At 41.7% G+C, this 23,654-nt stretch overlaps 2 protein-coding genes across 2 annotated transcripts in view; one reads left to right on the top strand and one right to left on the bottom strand.

Annotated features, from left to right (window-relative positions):
* The window catches only part of LARGE1 (LARGE xylosyl- and glucuronyltransferase 1), a 283,588-nt gene extending 265,663 nt beyond the window's left edge, over nt 1–17,925 (bottom strand). The window contains exons 1-2 of the mRNA XM_080590550.1: nt 16,998–17,925; nt 15,390–15,466 (exon numbers count right to left, since the gene is read on the bottom strand). The gene's annotated coding sequence lies outside the window, so the exon portion shown is untranslated. The remainder of the gene's footprint in view (nt 1–15,389; nt 15,467–16,997) is intronic.
* On the top strand, nt 16,999–23,284 carry LOC308194579 (uncharacterized protein). Its single transcript, XM_080590690.1, has 2 exons — nt 16,999–18,087; nt 22,265–23,284. The coding sequence occupies exons 1-2, from the start codon at nt 17,164–17,166 to the stop codon at nt 22,307–22,309; spliced, it is 969 nt and encodes a 322-aa protein (XP_080446816.1). The 5' UTR covers nt 16,999–17,163; the 3' UTR covers nt 22,310–23,284.
* The last annotated feature ends 370 nt before the right edge of the window (nt 23,285–23,654 follow it).

Raw genomic sequence — 23,654 nt, 5'->3', positions numbered from 1 at the left:
TTATAGCTATATTCCTTTTAACCATCTACCAGCAATGCACAGATTCAGTCGAAATGCATTAAATCCCCTGAACTTATGAAATGATGCATTATTGAAGTCACAGCAGGGAAGCCAACTCAGCTTAGCTGACATGAAAGACTTGCTCTAGAACAACTTTTTTCATTACAAGGTTATGGATAAAAAACAAAGAAAATGTTTTAATGTACAGAGAAGATGCACAGTCACAGAAGCAGCAAGGTAGAAGCACTCTTCTTATTCCCTTCCAGAAGGCCCTAAAGGAAAACTTCTCTCAGAGAGATTTTCCACATCAAAACCAGCAAAACAGGTGAGCAACACCTTAATCTCCTAGTCCACTGCTCCAGCATGTTAGCTTTCTTCCACGTATGCTTTCTTCGGCTACTCTAGCACATGGCTCTTAGAATATGCTAGCTGTCTGAGATCTGAATTCACTTCCATCCTCCACCGATTCTATCACTGCAACATTTAGTACTGTACAACTGGGGCTGCAATAAAGCTTATAGGTTGAAGAAATAAATTCAATTTTTCTAATTTCTTCCTCTGCCTCAGACTGCTCATCTTAATATGGGCCTTTATGGGTTTTAATAGTGTACTTTCAGCAAGTAAATTGCAGATTCTACCAATCTATAACCACACGTCAACTACACGTTGGCATACATCATGTAAGATTTGTGGCCTACTTGGTAAAATCACTTAGTTGCCTGCTTAGGGCAGCACAGAACATCAGTTTCTCATTCTGCCAGTCCAGGTTAAAATCCTAATTTGCACTACGTGTAAAATAAGCAATTTTTCAATCAGCAATACAACGTAGCATATACACTGCAGGTACAGTATATGTGCATCTTATTAGTGTTCCAGCATACGAAAATACAAAAAGGAGGTCACTCCTATATAGTATCATAACCGGACAACACAAAGCAAGCAGGAAGTCCTTATCTAGATCCATCTAAACTATTGAAGGTGACATCAGAGGTGAAACGCATAGAGCAAGAATGACTAAATCCATAAATGGCCCCAAATTATTTATTACATGAATATAAGTACTACAATTATATTGAACATGCTATTATCAAATCTCTTCAGTGACAAAGCTTTCTGCCAAAGAGGACAAATAAAAACAAGTGCATAAATCACAAGGACATGTGGCTTAAGGCCATTATCCCAGAGGATTACAGAATGGTTTTTGCATCCTCCCTCTTTGCTTTTAGTATTTCCATCTTTGTTTTAATATCGTAGCTATTATTACCAGTGCTATCTGAAGACTAGAGTCCCCTGTAGTTATGAATGGCAAGTAGAAAAACCGTATCACTTGTTAAGAGAGAATCTGGGGTGTGCTTTAGAGGTACATTCAGTAACCTCAGGATAAGAGTGTGTTTTTAATGAGACCTGCCAGTCTTGTCCAACTGTGTAATGCTTTAATTATTGAGCACTATACGGGGCGTTATGGACTATGGTTGCCAGGCACTACCAGAGATCCATGGTTTGGCTGTGCAAACCATGGTACAAATACCTCATGAAATTATGCCTGCTCTAAGGTACTCACAAAATCCACAGGTAGGTAAGCACAAAGGAAACAGGGCAAATATAGCTATCAGTGGTCACCATGCATTTGGGAATGCCACATGGGAGTAATCGCTCTCAACTACGACTACTGGTTTCAACTAGACTATTCAGAACATTCATTACAGACTACAGTGTGTAAACATTCCTCAGTCTAGCTCAAAACGAAGACCAGAGTTAAGGAAAACTGCTAATCTTACACATCGTACAAATTAGGATTTTAACCTGGACTCCAGACAGAATGAGAAATTTATATTCCACACTGCCCTAAGCAGACAACTAAACAATTTTACCAGGCAGCCCACAAATCTTACACAGGTTGTCATACCACCTCAACTTCTTGAAGTTACAGACATCACTACATGTATGCTTCTCAATTTCAAAGAGCAATTTTCAGAATACTTTCATGTATAGATAATTTAAAAGAACAACTAGCTTACCATGAACTTCTGGTCTCAAGGGAACCCCTCTTTCCCAGAGAGTCACACACCTCTTCACCTACAGTGTGGATCAGAACCTTACTAGTAAAAAAAAAAAAAAACAAAAACGCAGCTCCAAAGTGAACAGTGGGATCAAAAAACTAGAAGCAAACCCACAAGTTAGAGTGCCAGTGAGGAGGTGGAGGAGAAACAAGAACATGCTGTTCTAATCTAAAAGCCATAAGCCTCTAATACAAGAACTTGAACACTGTTTATTAAAACTAGAAAGTTCTTTCTCCTGACTGCTAAGCCACTATTCTCTTAATGACAGGGAAAAAAGAAATTGGTTTGAAATCTTCAGTCTTAAATTTTTGCTGCAAAATTATGGCACTTTTCAGCAGTTGCTGACTCAAGCAAATAGCTTAGCAAAGCTGAGCAGTAATTAAGAGATTTCATTTACAACACAATTTCGCATTTGTACAGGAAATGTGCTTCTTATGACATGAAAATTCCCATAATACTGAAAAGACGCATGGAGATATAATACCATCTAAGTCTTTCATTCGCTCTGTGAAGTAAGCCATCCCTTCTTATGGTAAGTAAATACGCATTTGAACAAAGAAAACTATTCAAGTCAAAACTTTAGAAGTAATGAATACCACTGAGAGCCAAAGAAAACTTGGAGCTTTTTAGGATCATGAATTCAAGTCCTGTTCTGAAATTCAAGTCAACAGGAGTCATACCATTACATTCCTATATAGTTGGAGCAAGCCTCAATGGCTCTGCAATATACCTAATACAATTTCCTAAGTTGTATTTACAGAAATCAGACCTTTGTCAGTTTACATTTTATTTCAGGTTAGTGGTTTCAGTTTGTGAACTCCTGAATGTTTTACAGATGCACATGCACAAGCAGATGGAAAAGTAACATATATAAATCATTTCTTACTCAATCAAAAACTAAGAACCTTAGAAATTGTCTACAAATCACCATTCATTCTAAATAATTACACAGGAGTTAGTGACCTTAGAGTAAAGATGATACTTTTGGCTATATAACATTCCACGTTTATCTTCACCTCAAAGGGATTTTTTTCCAAATAGAACCGCAGTATCCACAGGTGCTTGATTTATTATACATAAACATGGGACAGACAGTCAGATATGTCAGTGTTTTAATTAGGCTCTTCCAGAACATTTTCCTCCCATCTGTAGTTTAACAATGGCAAGAAATTTTGCACAAAGTGTGCCAAGCTTGGATAGAGGATCTCTCCTTTATTGGAATGTTCACTAAAGAAACAATTATTTAAGAATACAGAACTGTAGTCTATCCATCAGCTACGTTATCTCATACATTTAGAGAAGGAAAAAAAAAAACTGCAGGTATGACAGCATCTTGGACATATAGTGATGGTTAGAGAGGTTAATTAAATGCACTGACCACATCCCAATCTTCAATCTAGAAACAGCAGGTAATTTCAGATACATTTCTAAGCTGGCCCTTAACATAGCTGCCTCTAGAATACAGATCCTTGCCTGCACCACGGAGTTACTCTGAGCCACAGAATTACAGCAAAACCTCGCATATCTATTTGTGTCCTGCCAGCAAAACAAACAAGTCCAAAATTCTTAAAAATCAGAGCATCCATTCCAGTTTTCACACCAAATATAAGCTATGACAAGAATATCTTGAATGAAAATTAGTTCCAAAAGAAAGCAAGAATATTTAGCACCTTCCTGCTATATTTCATCTTTGAAAAACACTTGGCAAATACGAACGTGCCAAGATATAGAAGAACCATTGTTTCATGGAAAGGAAGCAACAACAGAGGATGCAGAACTTGCTAGCAAAGTATATGGATGGATGGATGGATATTTCAATTTTGCATACTGTGGTTTTACTCCCATCTTAGCAACACACCAGAAAAGGAATGCTACATTATTGTACACTGAGAGATACTGTTAGACCTGGGTTACTTTCAGCACTAACATTTCTCAGCGGAAATTCCTGTTTTTTTTCTTAAATTAGCATTGAAAATATTTTTTGTTCTGTACCACTATGCGACAAGCTTTGCTGCTTCCATTACCGCAATACCTGCAGATACATTTGTCCAGCAGAATCAAGGTGCTAGAAACAAAGCTGTAATTTGTGTAAGTTTGTCCATTACATGCCCTGCTGAGTCCCATTTTCTTCGTTTAGAGTGCTTCGTGGCTTTTTAGCCACAGCTAATGGGAAAGTCTTGTGCAAAAAGATTCATCACAAAACATTATCTGCTACATTCATGTTCATTTGGGGTGGCCAACACTACTAATGCAGATCAAAACTGGGGTCTCTTCTGGGAACCCCATGCCATCCAGAAGCATCACTACATGCTTACCAGTATTCCATCACAGTAAACACCGGCAAGGATGGATGGAGAGGCAATCTGACAGAGCAAGACTGACATATCTGTATTGGTTCAGCATTGATTTCAGTGAGACAGCTCTTGGGAAAAGTAAAGTGAGAATGGCAAAGTTTTTCACTTCAGCTCATTAAGGGCCTGGCTTGAAGGCTCATGAGCTTGGCCAAAACATTCTTACTGAGGTTTTGAGGAGGGCTTTGACAAACTAGGGGCTTGAACTTGATAGAGAAAGGAATAGACACCAGATAAAAGCAAGGAACACAGATTTCATGTCCCCCCATTGTTCAGCCTAGTTTAACAGGCTTGGTTACTAGTGGGAATTTATACTGGGTTACTACAGTCAACTCTTATCCAAGTTGCAAGTCAGCAACAAAAACATGGAAGTTAGTTGCCAGGTCAATGTTTGACAGGATTATCTAACTGAAAACATTAGGGATTATCACCTAAACCACTGGGCTAACAGCAGAGAGGATTCCAAAACAGACCTGAGATAACCTGAACAATTAGAGAACGATCTCACTGTAAAGACTGAAGTCGGCGTTACAAACAGCTCCTGAAAAACGTTTCTCAATGTTAATAATGTTATCTCTGGCCTGATAAAATATCAGCTTTCAATCCTCTAAAATTAAACCAAAAATTCCATTTTGTTCTGAGTAGCCAAAGATACTAAGTCCTACAAAGATAGCCATCCTGACTCAAAACAAGCCAAATAGAAGAAGTTCTTAGGTATCAAAGAAGTTGTATCCCAAACTCAGATACATATGGCAAATCCACGTAATGAAAAAGACAGGAAAACACAAGGGAACCCGGATTTCTTGCTGTCTGTGATGAATGACTCAGTTCCTGCCATGTTAGATTCATTTCACCTCCACAAATTACAGTCACAAGGCAGGTGCAATGGGATCTGTCTCCATCCTCCTAATGGTTTCTGCTTGGTTAGTCCAAAAAATTGGTGTTGTGCACTAACGAAAATGCTAAAATAAAATAACAAGTCGAATATAATATGTACTTAAAATACCACATCAATTAAAAAGCAACATAACCTGAGAGAGGAAAAATGGTTATGTCCCAGAACTACAGTGAATCCTTTCGGAACTGTCCCATGTTGCTGCTTCCAGTGAATCACAACGGAGGAATACGGTTTTTATTTTTTCAAAAGATGTTTAAACAACAACAATGCTATCAATAAATAAGCTAGTACTATTCAAATGACGAATTACTGAGATTAAAAATACAATCTTAAAAAAAGGAAAGTACAAACCATCAGTTTTCAAACACTTCAGCACACTCTTACTTCTGTATTTTGTAAGCTCTTTCGGGCAGGAAACAGTTTCTCGCTTTGGGAATTTCTAACACCCCAGCTATGTTGGCTGGTGGTGTGAAGAGTGACTGTTGATTGACGTAACTTGGCTAGGAGAAGCTGCCACAGTAGTCACAGATATACTGGCAAAAACAGTTCTTTTATCTGAATAGCTTTTATCAATTGTGGATTTTTTTTTGTATGAATAAACACAAGGGGAATAAACACAAGGACTTAAAGATCTGTGTGCAGTTGCACAGCTATGATCTTGTTGGGATCACAGAGACACAGTGGGATGGCTTGCATGACTGCATTGCTGTAACGGAATGATGCAGGCTCCTTAGGGAAGGAAATGCTAGAAAGACAAGGAGATGGAGTGGCCCTTTATGTCAGAGAACAGCTGTAATACGTGGAGCTCTGCCTGGGGATGGACGATAAGCCAACGAAGAGCTTATGAATAAGGACTAAAGAGCAGATCAGTATGAGTGACGCTGTAGTGGGCATCTGCCTAAGGCCACCTGACCAGGAAGAACAAGTGGATGAGGCCTTCTACAAGAGAGCTAGAAGTCTTCACATTCATAGACACTGGTTCTCATGGGGAACTTCAACCACCCTGACATCTGCAGGAAGGCCAACACAACAGGGCATAAGCAATCCATGAGGTTCCTGCAGAGCATCCATGACGACTCCCTGTCCTGAGCCAACGAGGAGAAGTGCTCTGCCGGACCTCACACGTACAAACAAGGAAGGGCTCTTTGGGGGTATGAAGGTAAATGGCAGTCTTTATTTACAGTGACCATGACATGGCAGGGTTCAACATCCTGAGAGGAAGGAGCAGAGGAAAAAAGAGATCACAGTCCTGAACTTGGGAGAGCAGGCCTCTTCAGCAATCTGCTTGAAAGAATCCCTTAGGACAGGGCCCTAGAAAGAAGAGGGATCCAAGAAAGCCAGTTGGTATTCAAGAATCACCTCCTCCAAGCTAAAGAACATCCCAATGGGCAGGAAGTCAGGCAAAAATGCCAGGAGGCCTTCATGGATGAACAAGAAGCTCCAGCCAAAACTCAAACACAAAAAGAAAGTATACAGAAGGTGGACGCAGGGGCAGGTAACATGGGAGGAATACAGAGACATTGTATGATCCTGTAGAGATGTGTTCAGGAAAGCCAGAGCCCACCTGCAGCAAAAACTGGCAAAGGATACGTCAAAAAATAAGTATCTGAAGGGAAGGTGTAAAGAAAATGGAGCCAGACCCTTCTCAGTAGTGTTCAATGGTAGAACAAGAGGCAGAACAAACTGAAACACTGGTGGTTTCATCAATAAACATCAGGAAACATGTCTGTAGAGGTTGCAGAGTTTCCATTCTTGAAGCTATTCAAAAGACATCTGTACATAGCGCTGTGCAACCAGCTCTTAGATGACCATACTTGAACAGTAAGTGGTGTTGGACCAGAGGACCTCCAGAGGTCCTTCCCAGCCTCAACCACTCTGTGGTTCTCCAAAAGCACTGCTGTCTCAGAAGAGTTCAAGCCATGCACCAGTGCTTATATTGCCATTTTATACCAGCCTTTCTGTTCCATGAAGTACCCTCAAGGTACACAGAGTCTGTGTTTGTGCTTCACCCAGAATAAAGGGAGCCCTTATTCAAACAAAGCCTCTACGCATTTTAGTAACATCAATAAATAACTGCTTTATACACTACATTCTCTTCCACTATTTCACTCAAAAAAGTCACAATATTTTCCCAAATCATATTACCCCCATACATGGCCACACAGCAACACAGTGTGTGTTGCAACACAGCAATGTCCAATGCAGGACAAACAAAGCTAAGGAACAAAATCCAACCAAACACACAAAATAAAACATACTGCAAAATTAATTATTTCAGAGAATTCTTAATACTAATTGCAAGTCCAGAAATCTTTATTACTCATGAAAATAAAGATTACATTGTTTTTCTGTCCAACAGTGGGATACACGCCTTACAAACGTGGCAGTAGCCTTCTGTTCTGACAGGTGCTATGCCTGCCCCTGCTTATCAGTGGTCAAAACCAATATAAAAGGATGCCACCAATAAAAGTGCAGCATTTTTTACCTAATTAGCATGTATCAATAAATCAGGTGCAGATTCTGGTCTTCTTAATGCTCACTTATGGTGACTTCTGCTTCATTTGTAGGCTAAATAGCCTATGCCAGTTTCATTCTCCGGTTTCTTTCCACCACTGGCTACAGATAAAATTCCATATACTTTAAGAACATTAACCTACCAGCTTTGAAGACCAAGATATATTTGTTTACTCCTTCAAGCATTCTCCCATTTCTTTCTCCTTTAAATGTATTATTTTCCACTTTTGAGAAGAAAACCACTCCTGTCTTCCCTTGGTCACTCACTGCACTGCCTCTAAATCAACACAGAGCATCTGTAACCTCTACTATCATGAGATTATTTTTTCATTTATCCAGTTATTCAACTTTATTAATATTACCTGTTTGTTTAAAGATGCACAGATGAATATTTACCTTTAAAAAGGTTATATAAGTTTACTCGCCAAGGATGATTGGCTCCTGGGCAGACGCGTTCTGCAGCGGAGCAAGGGATCGAGGCAGGCAGGGCTATTTTCCGGCATCGAGGCCACTCAAGGCAGCCAAGGGAGCCGCCAGGGCCTGGCAGCCCTCGCGAGGGAGGCTCACGAGGAGTACGCAAAGCCAGCAGCGGTAGTGGTGGGATATTTAAACTGGGTGTCGCTGCCATTTTGCAGCCACTCACTGAGACAGCAAACTCCCTGACTGTATAAAAGCAGTACCTAGGGAGCACCGCAAACAGGACCAGCTTGGCAGTTAGTGTGGGGTAGGGAGGAGTGTGGGGAGGATCCTCTCCTCCCTTTCCCACCTCCCTTTCTCTTCCTCTCCTCTGTGAACTCTGCCTCTTACAACTTATAATTTCAGCGAGGAAGCTACCGCAGAGAGTACTAGCGAGCCTGCTGGTTTGACACGGTTGCACCCTGGCGGAAGGCTGTTGTCACGGAAAGTGTGGAGATCCAGACAGAGGCCTCACACAAACACGTGAGTGCACAGGTCTCTGGCTGCAGCGAGTGCCAGAACCTGGCCCTCGCAGTGCAGAGTGACAGAGACAACACCTGCATCAGATGCGACGAGGTGAATGATTTACTCAGCCTTGTGGCTGACCTGAGGGAAGAGGTGGAGAGGCTGAGGAGCATTAGGGATAGTGAGAGGGAGATAGATTGGTGGACCCATTCCCTACCAGCCATGAGGCTTAGGCAGCCAGCAGAGGCTCCACAAGAAACACATAACCCTCTACCACATTGCAAGTAGGTAATAGGAGGGGACCAGCAGGTAGACAGAGTTCCTGCTACAGTGGATCCCCTCTCCTCTCCTCCTCCTAACAACGATGGTGATGAATTGGGGGACAGGGGGCAATGGCAAAAGGTCCCTGCTTGGTGTTACAAGCGTAGCAGGTGCACCTGCCCGGTGATTCCCCTACCTACCCAGCTGCCCCTGCAGAACAGGTACACTGCTCTGCGAGGACAACTGGACAATGGTGAGGGGTTGGTCTTGGGACTGGCGCTCTTCAACATCTTTATCAACGACATAGACGATGGAATCAAGTGCACCCTCAGCAAGTTTGCAGATGACACCAAGCTGAGCGGTGCAGTCGATACGATAGAGAGAAGGGATGCCATCGAGAGGGACCTGAACAGGCTGGAAAAGTGGGCCCATGAGAACCTAATGAGGTTCAACAAGACCAAGTGCAAGGTGTTGCACTTGTGCTGGGGCAATCCCAGGTATTTATATACACTGGGCGAAGAAGAACTTGAGAGCAGCCCTGCAGAGAAGGACTGATGGACGAGAAGCTGGACGTGAGCCAGCAGTGCACGCTTGCAGCCCAGAAGGCCAACTATGTCCTGGGCTGCATTAAAAAAAGGGGTGGCCAGCAGGGAGAGGGCGGTGATTGTCCCCCTCTACTCTGCTCTTGGGAGACCCCACCTGGAATACTGCGTGCAGGCCTGGGGCCACCAGCACAAGAAGGATGTGGAGCTCTTGGAACAGGTCCAGAGGGCCACTAAGATGATCAGAGGGCTAGAGCACCTCTCCTATGAAGAAAGGTTGAGGGAACTGGGCTTGTTTAGCTTTGGAGAAGAGAAGGCTCCAGGGAGACCTCATTGCATTCTTCCAGTACTTGAAGGGAGTGTATAAACAGGAGGGGGAGGGCCCGTTTACGTCTCGATAGTGATAAGACAAGGGGGAATGGTTTTAAACTAAGACAGGAGAGATTTAGGTTAGAAATTAGGAGCAAATTTTTCACTCAGAGGGTGGTGAGGCACTGGAACAGGTTACCCAGAGAGGTTGTGGATGCCCCATCCCTGGAGGCATTCAAGGCCAGGCTGGATGCGGCTCTGGGCAGCCTGCTCCAGTGGTTGGCAACCCTGCCCAGAGCAGGGGGCTTGAAACTATATGATCTTTAAGGTCCTTTTCAACCCAGGCCATTCCATGATTCTATATGCCAAGTATCATCAGGGACTGTTTCATCACCTTAGGCACAACTATACTAAGCAATATTTTTTGCTAAAGACATAGGTGTTTTCACTTGCTCAAAGCACACAACCGTGACTCAGGAAATCGGAGTTCTACTTGTTGCTTTTTGACTGACGACCTGGCAAACTTTGCCCGTATCACTTCACCTGCAGTGCATCAGTTTATCTTTCTACTTTGTCATTTGCCCTACTCCAGCCTGCTCTGTAACACATTCAAGAACCTATGAATTTATTTCCACAACACGCTTAAGACTGGAGAATTGGCAAAGTTATTCTGTACATGAAGACTACTGTCATCAGTTTCAGTTCCTCACATACTAGTGACACAATATTACTATTTTGCTCATCCTAAGAAAAAAAAATGTTAAGAACATCTTTCTTCTCAGCCCATTCACCAGCTGTGCACAGTTACTCACGTTGTGATTGTAACATAAATCAGGACCTAAGCCTATTGAACAGTATTTCAGATGTTCTCCACAGATGATCCAGCTTGATATACCTCAGGTGACAGGTGTGAGCACTCATGTGTGAGCAGTGGACACTGGCGATATGGAGAAGATTTTACACCCAACTGGCCCTGCCAAGCATGCAAAAGCAAGCTGCAAGGTTCTGGATGCCAGCAGTAGAGGTGTAAATTCCAAGATCAATAACCACATTGCAAGGCAATATCATGCATGGTTCCCAACTGTCCAAACTAGGTGGAAAGTCACCTGATTTAAGCCACACAGGAATCATTTCCTAGGGAAAGCCTTTATATGGAAGGAGGTGTTATAGTGATGAAGGACCTGCGCTGCTAATCTGAACAAGGTGAATTTGAACAACACTAGAATGCTACTATTTTAATCTAGCAGCCCTTAAGCTGCACTAACATTATATTGAAAACAAGGGAAATGGGAGACAAACCACAATGTTGGGAAGGAAATCTAGTAACTTAAGCCACTGCTGGTACACTTTCCTCTTCACACCCAAGGTCTGAAAGCAGCCATGGAATAATGCAAATTTACTGTCCTAGACCAAGGCACACACATTGCTTCTTTCTTAAGGTTTTAAACTCATTGTCCAGCAATCATAGTGCAATTAAGACAGCTGCATCTGAAACGTTCTCAGCTTGCATATTTTATTTTTGCTATCTGAGATAATGGTACAGACCAGATTTCTTTATTTCTTCCTCTGCATTATGGTAGTCTCAGAACCTTGGTACAAGATCAACAACATCAAGTACAAAGGCCTCTTTTTCCTGTCCATCACCAAGTGGTCTATTTTAGCCACTATCAGGTCCTATTAGTGGTAGACTCAATATCAGTACTGATTTTTTTCCCCTTGTTCTCCATTTGCAACATCTTGCATTTTGTCAACATACATCTTAATGAAGAAAGATATCCCAGACTAAAAGCTTGTACCATTTCTTTAATCTGATCATTTTTTGTTTTGTGGAAGTTAATGTCAACATGGCAGTACACTGCAACTTTCCCAGCACTTACAATGGTTTATGGCATCAACAATTACCAATTTCTTCTACTTGGAAGTCACAGAAGATGAACAGATTTCTCATAAATGTAGTTGATATTAAAAAACTCTGGAACACCAAGTGCAGGGACATAAGTTATAAAATATTCCAATAATAAAAACAGAAAATTTCTACCTTTACAGGGGTCCCATTCCTAAATGCTCCAGATCTCTAATAGAGCAGCATCTTGCTGTATGGTACATTCAACACCAAAGAATCCACAAGTACAGACAATTCTGCCCTTTTAAAGAGGTAGGAACTACTGTTATCTTGTTTAAGACCTCTCAAGCACACCATCCAATATTTTATCTTAGAAGACTTGCTGTACATGAATGATAACCTCCCTGTGTTTAAATGTGAGTCATATTCCAGAACCAGTTTTAGGATTGAAAAAAGATGAGACTACAGTATTTAACTTCTGCTTTCAGACTCTTAAAGCTAATGTCACTTCGTTTTCTATTAAAAAAAAAATAATGTGAAGCCTAGGACACCCTTCTGTTTGAAAACAAATGAAAGCTGAGATTCTTAAGAACAACATGATCTAAACAGCATATATTTAGGGATTTAGAATGATGGGTTTTCATTTCTTCTATCTACCCAGTAGCATATGCCCTTCTAGTATCTTCAGCCTGAAAAAGATTGAATTAGGCAGATTCATACACTGAAGTCCAGTAATTTCTGAACATAAAATTCCATTTGCAGTATTGATCAGCAGCAGCATTAACTGAAGACAGAATGGAAAATAATCTCCAAAGGAATTCAGTACTGAGGTGACGGAGGGTTAGGGGCACAACACTGAGTTAGAGAAGAGGAAAGTTAAATGTAGCTAGGAGGAGCTGTGTTGGGAAGTCTGAATATCAGATGGAAGCTCTACCTCATCCAAACAGTTCACAATTCTTTTTGTCGTTCTCTCTCTCCGCCCCTTCATCATTCAGTAACACCTTTTACTCTAGAATGAAAAATACACTTTTCTGCAAACAGACGTATTCATTCCGAAGTCCCTCAACAAGTACAAAAGTCTATTTGAAAGCTGTAAGAAAATTAAGTTTCATATATATATATATTTTAATCAAATTCCACAACTGTTCTTCTCTCCTCTTCCTCAGCCCACCTCCTAAAACAGAATTCTTCATTCTCCACATCTGTATTTAACTGAATAATTATGTTATTGCACAATAACATAGTTTTATAGTTTTCTCCTCCTTACTAAGCCTTAGCTGTTAAATGTCTTCCAACGTGCATAGGGGCTGGGTTATTATATGCAACACAATTCTCCAGTTCCCTGAAACTGACCTAGTCATAGAAATGACTATCAATACTCAAAAACGCTTGGGGAAAGTGTAGACTTGTGGCATCTATTTCCTTATATCACTGATAAAGGAAAGCATTCTCTGTCCTTATGCTTCCCATTTCTTTAAGAGCCATCTACTCCTTTTCATTATTTTCAAGTGTATCTGTTTTACATGGAGGTTGGCAAGGAAGACTGCATTCTTCCTGCACTGTCTCAGATTTCCAGCTTCCTCCATCATCAGGCTCTGTGATTAGGTCTGGGTTTTTGCCATAGAATTAAATAGACATTGCTGGGGCTCCTCTTGCCAAATTACACTTTAGTGTAGCTTCTACCCAGTTAACTCTGTTGCTGTGGAAGTAGTAGCTATATCCTGGAAAGAACAATGAATTGGATACTACTGTAAGTACAGTTAGATCAGACCTAGTCTGATCTGCAAATTAAACCAAGTAAAGGAACTGTTTTACTCTGTTTGCTTCTAATTCTGACAGAGATTGCACTTACACAAGGATTCCAGCCTTGGCAGTTTTGCTTCAAAGTCAGTGCCAAGGCCAGGATAATCCTTTCTAGCAAATTTCTCCTTGATTTTTGAGCCACAAAGTTCCCTATAAAATAGAATTTGGTATCTGTTACTCCCTATTTACAACTATGCATTGAGCAAGCTTTGAAAAGAGACCGGACAGGTGTTCAAATGCTAAGCCAAGTGACACCAAAAGGAGTCATGAATCCCTAAAAGGTTCAAGCCTCATTTCTTAACCCTTATCTTCAGGTGGGGGTACCACAAGGAAGAGAAAAATACCAATCCAATGAAAAAGCAAAAAAGAAAAAATAAATTTACTTTCCCAAATGGTAGTTCTTACTCTCCAGCTCATGAATTACAACACATGGAATACTAAAAAATGACATTTTTTTAAAGGTAGCATTCACTACAAAAAGAAAGATGGGTCAAAGTCAGACAACAAGCAGGACAGAAACACTGCGTGTGCTTGTGTATATATGCTTTCTTACACAGAGCTACTTTTCAGAAAGTTCTTTAGTTACAGAATTAGGCAAATACAGCTAACTCTGTGGAGATAAACTCATGAAGAATGACCAACTGTAAATTTGCATTGGCCGTCATGTCTTCATCTCAAGCAAGTCTTTATGTTAATATTAACAGAATATATAGGTCATATTTCCGGCATAACTACTTTTCCATACCATACCCTTAAAATGGGTATTTCTTAATTAATCCTAACACAGCTGATGAAAGGTCTTCAATCAAAGATGACACGGGCTCATTAACAGACGCCTTCATACAAGCCTAGGTGCCTGGACAAAAAAGAATAGGAACAGGGACATACGTTGCTCTAGATCCAGACAAGCAACCCCCATCAACAGGAGTTTGCACATGAATTGAGATTAGCATATATAATGTAGACTTTGATGTCAGATTGTAAATTTTACTCATTATTAGCCTTCAGTTAACAAACATCTGACAAAATGGCTTTGGTTTTCGTCTGTTTTGTGTATGTGCGTGCTTGTTTTTTTTTTTTAGGATTGCTATTATAAATGCACATGCACCAAATGGAAAACAGACAGAAGATGAGAGAGGAGAGTATTCCAGTAAGCGTCTACTGACAATTGATCATTTATTCTAGGTAAAAATAAATAATTAAGCAAGAAATAATAAAACAAGTTATATTTTGGAGGATTGTTCCTTTAAAACTTAATAATACTTCTGTTTAATGACATGGATGTGCAAGGAAGTTTTATCAGTTGTCTGGTATAAAATACATAGGCGTATGCCTAGTTTTACCAGTTTTCTGTAATTCATTCAAGAATACTACTTTTGCTACTATTATGTCCTACACTCTGAAATTTCAGCAGACCAAGCTGGTGACATATCTTAATGCTTCCAAAAGACATCTAGTCATTCACAACGCTCTGTACTTTGGCTTTCTGAGGGACTATACCTTGGAATTCCAGTAGACTGAATAGATGACACAGAGAATCCAATATATAAGTAATACTATTTTCAGAATGCCTTTAAAGAAATCCAGTGCATATTTCCCCAGACCTGAAAAAACTTATTTTTATAACACCTGAACACAGGAGAAAAAAAGTTGCCATGAATATTTCTGATATTAATAAAGACATTAATCTTGCCACATACTGTCATGAAAATATTGTACTTCCCTTACCAGCAACTGAGAAGGGAGTATGTACTTCGAACAGAAAAGATGCAACACACAACATAAATCAAAAACTGCAGGAATTAAAAATCAACAGGGTGGAGAAAAGGAAACTGCTATCACAAGTGGGCAATTAAATGAGGAAAAAAAAACATAAGAAGAACCTACCAATCCAATTATCCATCAGAGACTGCAGTTCCTGCGGCTTCTACATGACTTGCTGATCAGGGGCCGTCACAGGACACCTAAGCAATAAGAATTCCACATTTCAAACTTGTAATACTTATCAGCAATTTGCAGTTTTCAAGAAGCTTAGGGAGACCTGTTCCACCTTGTTCATTTCTCCATTAAAAAAAAAAAATGCAACAGACTGAGGAGGTTTGGGGGATCTGTTTGCTTGTTCTGTTCTTATAAGTAAACTAACCTTTAATAACTTATCTCCGTTTGCAGCAGGGAACATAGAATGAAGTAGAATGATTTTGTTAAAATATTTCCCCTGCCCTGAACTCATCATCTACGTTTATACATACGATTCTTCCTTTAAGTTTATAGACTAATGATGGAATGCTATAAGGTAAGGAAAGAAGACTTCTTTTTATATGCGTTATTACATTAGTCTGTGCATTTTCACCAGTGAATGGGAAAAAAACACCACCAAACTAGTCCCCCTAGCGTACCTATGCAGTAGGAGTCTAAAGAACATGTAGCAAATCACTACACTATCTTTTTGTGTGAAGTAACATTTTTTTTTTTTTTAAGTAGACGATGACCACTTAGAGAAACTGCAGGGAAACGGAAAACAAGGAAACCTTTCAGCTGACTTACCTAATTCCCCTGTTGTTTCTAAGCAAGTAAAATAATAGATACTATACAAAGAAAAATAATCTGTATCCAGAAGATTTCATTAAATGAAATGTGCTGACCTGTTGGCTATTGCCAAATCTGGTTTTAACGTAGCACTTTGTTTAGCCTAGGGCTTTCTCTTCCTTCTAGCACTGAAATTGTATAAAAAGAAAGCTAACGCTGTTTAGAAGACTTTTGATTCATTAGTATTTCTATCCTGGCATCTATACCTTCCAGAATACATAAATGACAGTCACGGCTGTGAAAATGTCTCCTGTAATAATTTTAAGAGTGTAATAAAAACCAAGCACTAGACATACACAAAAAGGTAAGACCCTGTAACAACAGTTCAGATGCCTCCTCAGGCGAATTTAACGAGTTTAACAATACATATTGGAAAAAAGTAGGCTCTATCTGCTCTCTAGCAATGCCCCCGTTCCAAGTTGAACAAAGCAGGAGACACCGTACTCAGGTGAAAACACATACAAGGAGCACTTGTACGATGCTCCACAAAGAAAGGAGATCACTTGTTCTCTGGAAACAAAACGGGGCACAACGCAAGGGCTAGGAGTCCCTCCAAAAAGTGTTACGTAAGGCATTACCAAACTTCATGTCACCTCCACAGAGGCCGCAAGTTGCTGCTTTCCCAACCCCTGGTGAGCACGGATGAACGCGCTAACGACACAGCTCCCGGACAGGAGGTGACTGCCGAAGTGTCCCGGGCTGCAGGAGGGGGAACGCGCCTCGGCGTCCCGGTGAAACTCCAGCTCGGCCCCGGGCAGGAGCGGCTCGGCAGCCGGGCCGGCGGGACTCCCTGCCGGGGTGGAAGCCCCCGGCTCCCCCTCGCCGGGCAGGGCAAGCCCCCGGCTGGGGGAAGAGGGGCTCGGGAGGTGAAACGGTAAGCGCAGCGCTACGACCCGAGCAGGCACTCACCTTCCTGGGCGGCGGCGGGCCGCCCAGCTGCCCCCTGCCCGGGCAGCCAAGCGGTTCTTCTGCCTCCTTCGCTCCGGGGGGGCGGGCAGCTCCGGCTCGGTCCCCGGAGGGGTGTCAGCCGGCGGGTCCCAGGCGGGGCGGCACCGGCGGCTCCACTCTCCGCGGGATGGGGATGAGGAGGAGGAGGGCGGCGGGGAGGACCCCGCTCTCCCCGGGATGCGCCTCCTCCGCCCGGCTCTCTCTCTCTTTCTCTCTTCGGGGCCTGCCCGCTCCCCGCTGCTGTCCCGAGGCGCAGCCCGGCCCCGGCCGGCCGTCCCGCTCGCCTTCCCCGCCCCTCTCCCCGGCGGCCAGCCGCGCGGTGCACAGGCCCCGCCGGCGGCCAGCAGGACCCGGGGGCGACGGGGGGGGATCCGGGCCGGCCTCCCGGCCTCTCCCCGGGGCCTGGTACGCGATCTCCGCGGGGAGACGAGGCCTGGCGAGGGGCGAGCGGCCCCGGGAAGGTCACCGGCACGGCGCTGCTGGGCACGGGGAGGCTTCCTCCGGCACCGCCGCCGCTACCGCTGCCGGCCCAGCCTCAGCGGCCGCTGGGTGCCGCGCTCTGCCCGGGCTCGCTCCGTGCCGCTACCCGGCAGCCGCCTCCGGGTCCGAGCGCCAGGCTGCCCCCTTCCCCTTTCTTTCTTTCTTCCTTCCTTCCTTCCTTCCTTCCTTGCCTCCCGCCCCTTCCCCGCTGCCAGCCTTCCCCCGCCGGCTCCCTCCGGCGCCCGGTGCCAGGCTGCCCCCTGCGGGTCCCGCCGCCGTAGGCTGCCCGCCGCCGGCGGCCCGAGGCGGAGGCGGGCTTGCAGGGCAGCTGCCGCTGCCTACCGGCGGCTACCGAGAACCGCCCGCTCGCCTCCGCCGCTCTGCCCGGGGCTCAGCGGCAGCTGCAGTGCCTGTGTGTCTGTGTCATGTCTGTGCATGGGCGGGCGGAGGCGCGGGGCCGAGGCGGAGCCAGCCCGTGACACACCGCCCAGCGACAGGCGCCCGGCGCCCAACCAGCGGCGGCCTCGCCAAGCGGCGCCCGGGGCCGCCGCACCTGGGCCCGGCCGCCGGGGTGAGTGAGGGGAGAGCCGGGGGTGCCCCCGGTCGGGGGCGGCGGGGTGTGCGGCCACGGGGTGCCCGGCGGCGAGCACCCGGCTTCCTACCGCCGGTAACACGCCCGAACCGACCGCCTCCTCTGCCAGCCTCCCTGCCCGTGTCCTCCTGCGTGCCGGTGAAGCGATGAACGCACCTTATTCCCCCACACCACGGGCACAGAGCTGTCATCAAGGCTCTTTTTTTTTTTTTTCCCTCGTTATTTTAATTCATCGGTTTTATTTCGCTCCATCGTCCGCGTAAAATGGATTGTTTCACCACATTAGCATGCTGAGAGGACCGTACGATAAGCTCTGTGTATGGGCGCGGAGGGGATCTGAAATTTCCTGAGAAGTACGAGCAGGGCAGAAATTACGGGAGGGGAGCAAACGTGAATACAATTCAGTTCTAAAAAGGCATTGATCCGTTCTTAGAATGGAAGAGGAAGGAAAGTAGACACGTGCTTTGAGTAATAATGTAAATAATGAGAAGTAGAAATAACAGGGATACCATTCAGTACTTATTGCTTTCTTTCTCCAGAACAATAAAGGAATGTTTTAGGGAAGAATGTTGTTCAGGAAAGGGTACCAGAGATGCTAATTTCTCACATTGACTACTTAAATGCTATAACTTACTCAGAAGTTGCTGTATTGTGGGCAGAAGTTATATTTTGCAGTATGCTATACCAAAATGCTGTGAACTCTGGAGCAGATTATTCATGGGAAGATAGTGTTTGCCAGACTTGATTAAGGCATCGGTCCGTCAAACTTAGTATTCTGCTGCCAGCAGTGACTGCTGCTGTAGTCAGGAGTGGTATCAGATGAACTGGAGTAAATCACGAAGTTGAACATGCCAGTGATATCACATAAGTGTTAGTGACTTAAAATTTTGACATATTTTGACATATTTTGACAACTAAGAAACTATTTTGGATTAAAAAAAAAAACACCTCTGTGTGTCTTTAAAAAGAATTGAATTTGGATCTGAATGATTTTTGGGAAAGCTACAGTAACATACAGATCAGTCTCTATTACACTACTTATTTTCGTGAGCAGATCAAAGTCAGAAATGAGCTATACTGAAGCGAGTTATTCGGTCCATTCTCCTAAGTGAAGCTAAAGGATCAGCTATCATGTAATAACATGTCTTTATCTTTTCTTGCACTGGTGAAGGTTTGTAACTGCTTTGGTGACAGTCATGATGAAAGAATTGCTGGAGATGTATGAAGGAGGAAACAAGATTGTATATACGGCTTCATTATTAAGAAAACCAGGTTGTCTAGTGCCTATCACTGGAAGTCTCAACAGATAAACATTTTTTTGTCTCATGCTGTGTCTTAAAGACTGGTAAGTTGTCAGTCTGATCCTACAAAATACTGAACAATATCTGCAGATTCATAATGTTCTTTCCTACTATTAGAGCAGGGAAGTCTCAGCACCCGCAACATTTCTTAGGTTTTAAGAGCAGCATGGATTATTAGGGTTGTCTAATGTACCTCCATACATGACAAATGATGGAGCTTAATACTGCAGCAAAGTATTGTACTTGAAATTGCTCTGCATCTGTCAGGCTGCTTTCCTACGCAAAATGGACAACAGTTGTTCAAGCCCACAGGAGCATTCATCAAGCTCTGGCTGAGAATGATTACCACCAGGTTACAAGAACTAACATGGGCAGGAGGAGGAACTATCTGTGAAGATAGAGTTTTTCAGAAACTATGTTTATAAACAAGTAATCTTTTCATATTAATCATAAAATCACTCCATAAGTCTTTGTCCTTGAAGATCCTGAAGTGGCAGTTGCTTTGGACATGGAGTAAAAAACGAGCACAGAAGGATACTTATGCCAAGGACATGTAAAAATAAAAATTAGCTGCAAATATTTGCACTTCAGATCTCATTCAGCCAGAAAGAAACTTCTGCGAGAAGCTACATAGGTTCTGGAGCAAGAGGTCTACTTACATTAAAAAGCAAAACCTATAGTAATGTCAAGTATAGAGTTTTTAAAAATAAACAGTTATTTAAGGTTGTAAATCCAAAAGTTTTAACAATCTTATTAATAAAAAAATATGTAAACCAGACATTTGCTTTTGAATAGAAATGTTTTTGAGATGGTGCTAATATAAAGACTTTTATAAGAGCTCTTAGGGGGTTACCTCCAATGCACAATACAATAAATTATACTGGTATGAATTACCACACAAGTGTTTAGTCTTTTTTCCTTATTGGAGAAAGGAGACAAACTCATAAGAGTGCATGTCTTCAAATACATTGTAGTATTTTCACTACACTAGAACATCAGTAGAGAGAACTAAGTCTGTTCATAAGACACTGAACATTTACAGACTAGATGAGTTTTGATTAAAAGAACAAAATCTGTTTCTAATATAGCCATTTTAAGTGAAGGAGAAGAAGCGGTCTAAGGCCCACAAGTATTCAAACTAAGAATGTACATGAAGTTTGTCTCCCATTCACACCAATGAAGTCCTTGTGACATTCTTACAGCTGCTTCATTTTTTAGTTGAAGTCAACCAACATGAGGTCTTTTGAAAAAAAAGTGATTTGTTCAGCAGGTAACTTAAAAGTTCTTTACTGCTCTAATAGTGCTTTATGTGACAGGTTTCTGTGGAAATTTGACTTCTGTGCCCCCATTCCTCAACACACACTCCTGTGATTAATCAGCATTTTAAATACCTAGCAAGGCTGATGCTGCTGCATCACACTCAAGATATGGGACATGCACAGACAAAACTAAGTCCTCCGTGAGCAGCTTTTGTGTGGAATTGATAAAATAACTACTTCTGCATAGAAATCAACAATTCAGGCTATTCTCACAGGGAACAGAAGTTCAAATCTGGTTTAGCAGGGCTGGCTGAATTGTGTTAACTGATCCACTTCAATGCAGAAGGTTAGGACTCTGTTCATAAATTGCTGCTCTTGACTTCTATATGCAAAATTGCACAACTGTTAATGGTTTCAGAGCATGAAGAGCAAAACCAGAAGTTTGAAGCAAGTCCTAGCTTGTGAGATTCTTATTATCATCTGACACTGCAGTGAACACAGGACTACTGAAGGCCACAACATCTTTTGTACTTGGAAAAATCTTTTAGACAGGAAATGAATGAAATATAATCTGTAATTTTCCAGCTCTTGATTGTAAAATGGAAGCTCTGTTACATAAGCTTTCCACTATGGACACTAAATTAAAATTTAATGCAGATTTTCCTGTGCATGTAACAAAACAAAAAAAAGAACAATAACAAACAGGAAAGCCAGAACAAAATGCAGAGTCCCTGCACTTAGAGAAACTGAAAAAAAGCCTGTTAAAATACATGCTTTTAAATAACTAGAAAATATAATGAAAACCTAAAACTTTTAGAATTCAAATATAATTAAATTATTAAAACATCAATATTTCTCTTCTATGCCAAAATAAATTTCTGACAATAAACTGAACGTTCTGTGATAAATTGTGTTGAATTTTATATGGGTTTCTCCTGGAATTCAGTTGTACTTCTTGACACAAGAAGGTAAACATTAATACCGGGTCTTAGTACTATGCTATAGTACTAGGTCTAAGAAAAGTGGAAGGAAAGGGGCCTTTTCCTCTATTTGTTTACCTTGAACCTCTGAGAAAACTTTCCGTAGATTTTCTGTTTTACCATTGCTGCCAGTTACTAATTTTCCTTTGTTATGACTTAGTAATTTAGATTTTTTTGTTTTTAGAATAATGTTTTTAATAGAAGGAATGGTGTTTTTAAAACCATAAAAACTAAGGAAGAGTAAACATGATGCAGCTTTAATTTTATGAAGTTAAACTGAAATCAGATTTAGTTGGGACTTACCAAGATGGTGGTCAAGTCAATTTCGTATTTTTACTTGTAGAAATAATTGCTTACTATTTTGCTAATCTCACTCATGGAACTCAAAAGACTATTTTGAACTCTATAAAGTTAATGCCAATGTTTCCAGAGTTTTCAGTAATGATTAAGTACATCCTATACAGTAACAAGTGCTGTGTTTGAAGTGGTACTGTTTGTTGTTGTTGTTTGTTTTCTAACAAAGGAGTCTTCACACCTATGCTATCTGCAGTGAAATCCTGGATAAATGTACTGTAGCATAACTAGTCTGTATTAACATGTATCTTTCCATTTACAGAAACTTCTGGTGAAGAAAAGCAGCACTCAACAAACTTTGAAGTAACTTTAAACTTCCCTATCTAGCAATGTGAAACTGACCCAGGTACTCTTAAACATAAATCAAGGTATGTTGAAGTCAGTGGAGCAGCTGCAGTGCTTTCTGTGGTATTCAGTCTCTACTATCCTTTGTGTCCCAGTCTGTGTTCTGGGAAAATATATATATACACGTATATACATATACGCACAATTTTATGAAGTTTCATTTTAGTAATTTCTCTTTGCTTCATCTCAGCCCCAAAGTACTGGGTACATCTCTCTCTCTTGTTGCAATCTATTTTCTTTTGTTACGCTTCTCCAATTATTGCCCTGCAGTATGAAAGCTAAATAAAATTATGACAAGACTCAACTGAGTTGTAGACCTATATAATTAGTATCTGCTATCCTTACTAGAAATATTAAAAAGCACAGTGTATCTTCCACTCTTAGCCTTACACATTTAGATTTTAATTTATCTAAGGACATCTGTCATTTCTCAGGTGAAAACGAGGATGCTCTACCTGATCAAAACAAGACCTTTTGTTTCCATTAGAAGCACCTGCCTTATACATGGAAGGTTGAATTGTTTTCAGAATAGCTTCATTAACTTCTGAAAGTGTTACCAATACAGGCCTCCCTAGAGCCAGGATGCTAATTAGAAGGAAAACTGGCCTTACAGTAGTTGAAGAATTCTGTCTTCTTTAAAAGAGCGAGAAGGCTCATTCAATCATTGACAGTGTGTTTCTGCCAGAAGGCAGAAATAACTGCCAGTTATATAAACTCTGAGAATACCTGTGACAAATGAGTAATTCCCACAGTCAAATAGCCTCTTCAGACAGCCAACAACAGTAAGCCTTCTGATGATTAAGTAAACAGTGTTAAGATGTCCATCAACTTCCATGCAGTCCAAGCAATGTCCTTCATGGCCAACTTCATCTGTCAGCTCCAATATTCTTAACTCAGTGTGTTTAGCATGTTTGGAGGGTGCTTTGATTGCTTCCTTAGGCACCTAGAGTAGCAGCAACACATCTGGCTGTCACCTACATGCTGATTTTATATTAAAGCTCTCATAAGTCTGACCAAAAAAAATACTTACACATTCCTAAAGAATAAGTGTAGATGTAGAATGTAAACAAACTAAAATAGATGAATGATAACATACATCTATTACAAGCTAATGGATTATATCAATATTTGTTAAAATAATTCTAAATTTTGTATCAATGGTCAGGCCTCTACAATCTGGATAAAAATGCCTGAATTAAAAACAGTGTACAGAAATAAATTACCCCAAATTTACTTAAAAGTCACTACCAAATGAGTCAAATAGGAATACTTTTGAACAAAAACAAATGACCATAATTATCAGTCAG

Source organism: Anser brachyrhynchus (assembly GCF_964034855.1).
Source record: "Anser brachyrhynchus genome assembly, chromosome: 1".
NCBI lineage: Eukaryota > Metazoa > Chordata > Aves > Anseriformes > Anatidae > Anser > Anser brachyrhynchus.
The sequence above is the reverse complement of the archived record's forward strand: the minus strand, read 5'-3'. Positions and strand labels throughout refer to the sequence as shown.

What these genes read in the sequence shown, in the direction of transcription:
- LOC308194579 (XM_080590690.1), top strand. Translation starts at nt 17,164, where the DNA reads ATGGGGATGAGGAGGAGGAGGGCGGCGGGGAGGACCCCGCTCTCCCCG. An exon ending in ACCTGGGCCCGGCCGCCGGG is followed by an intron (nt 18,088 to 22,264) that starts GTGAGTGAGGGG and finishes TTCCATTTACAG; the next exon opens with AAACTTCTGGTGAAGAAAAG.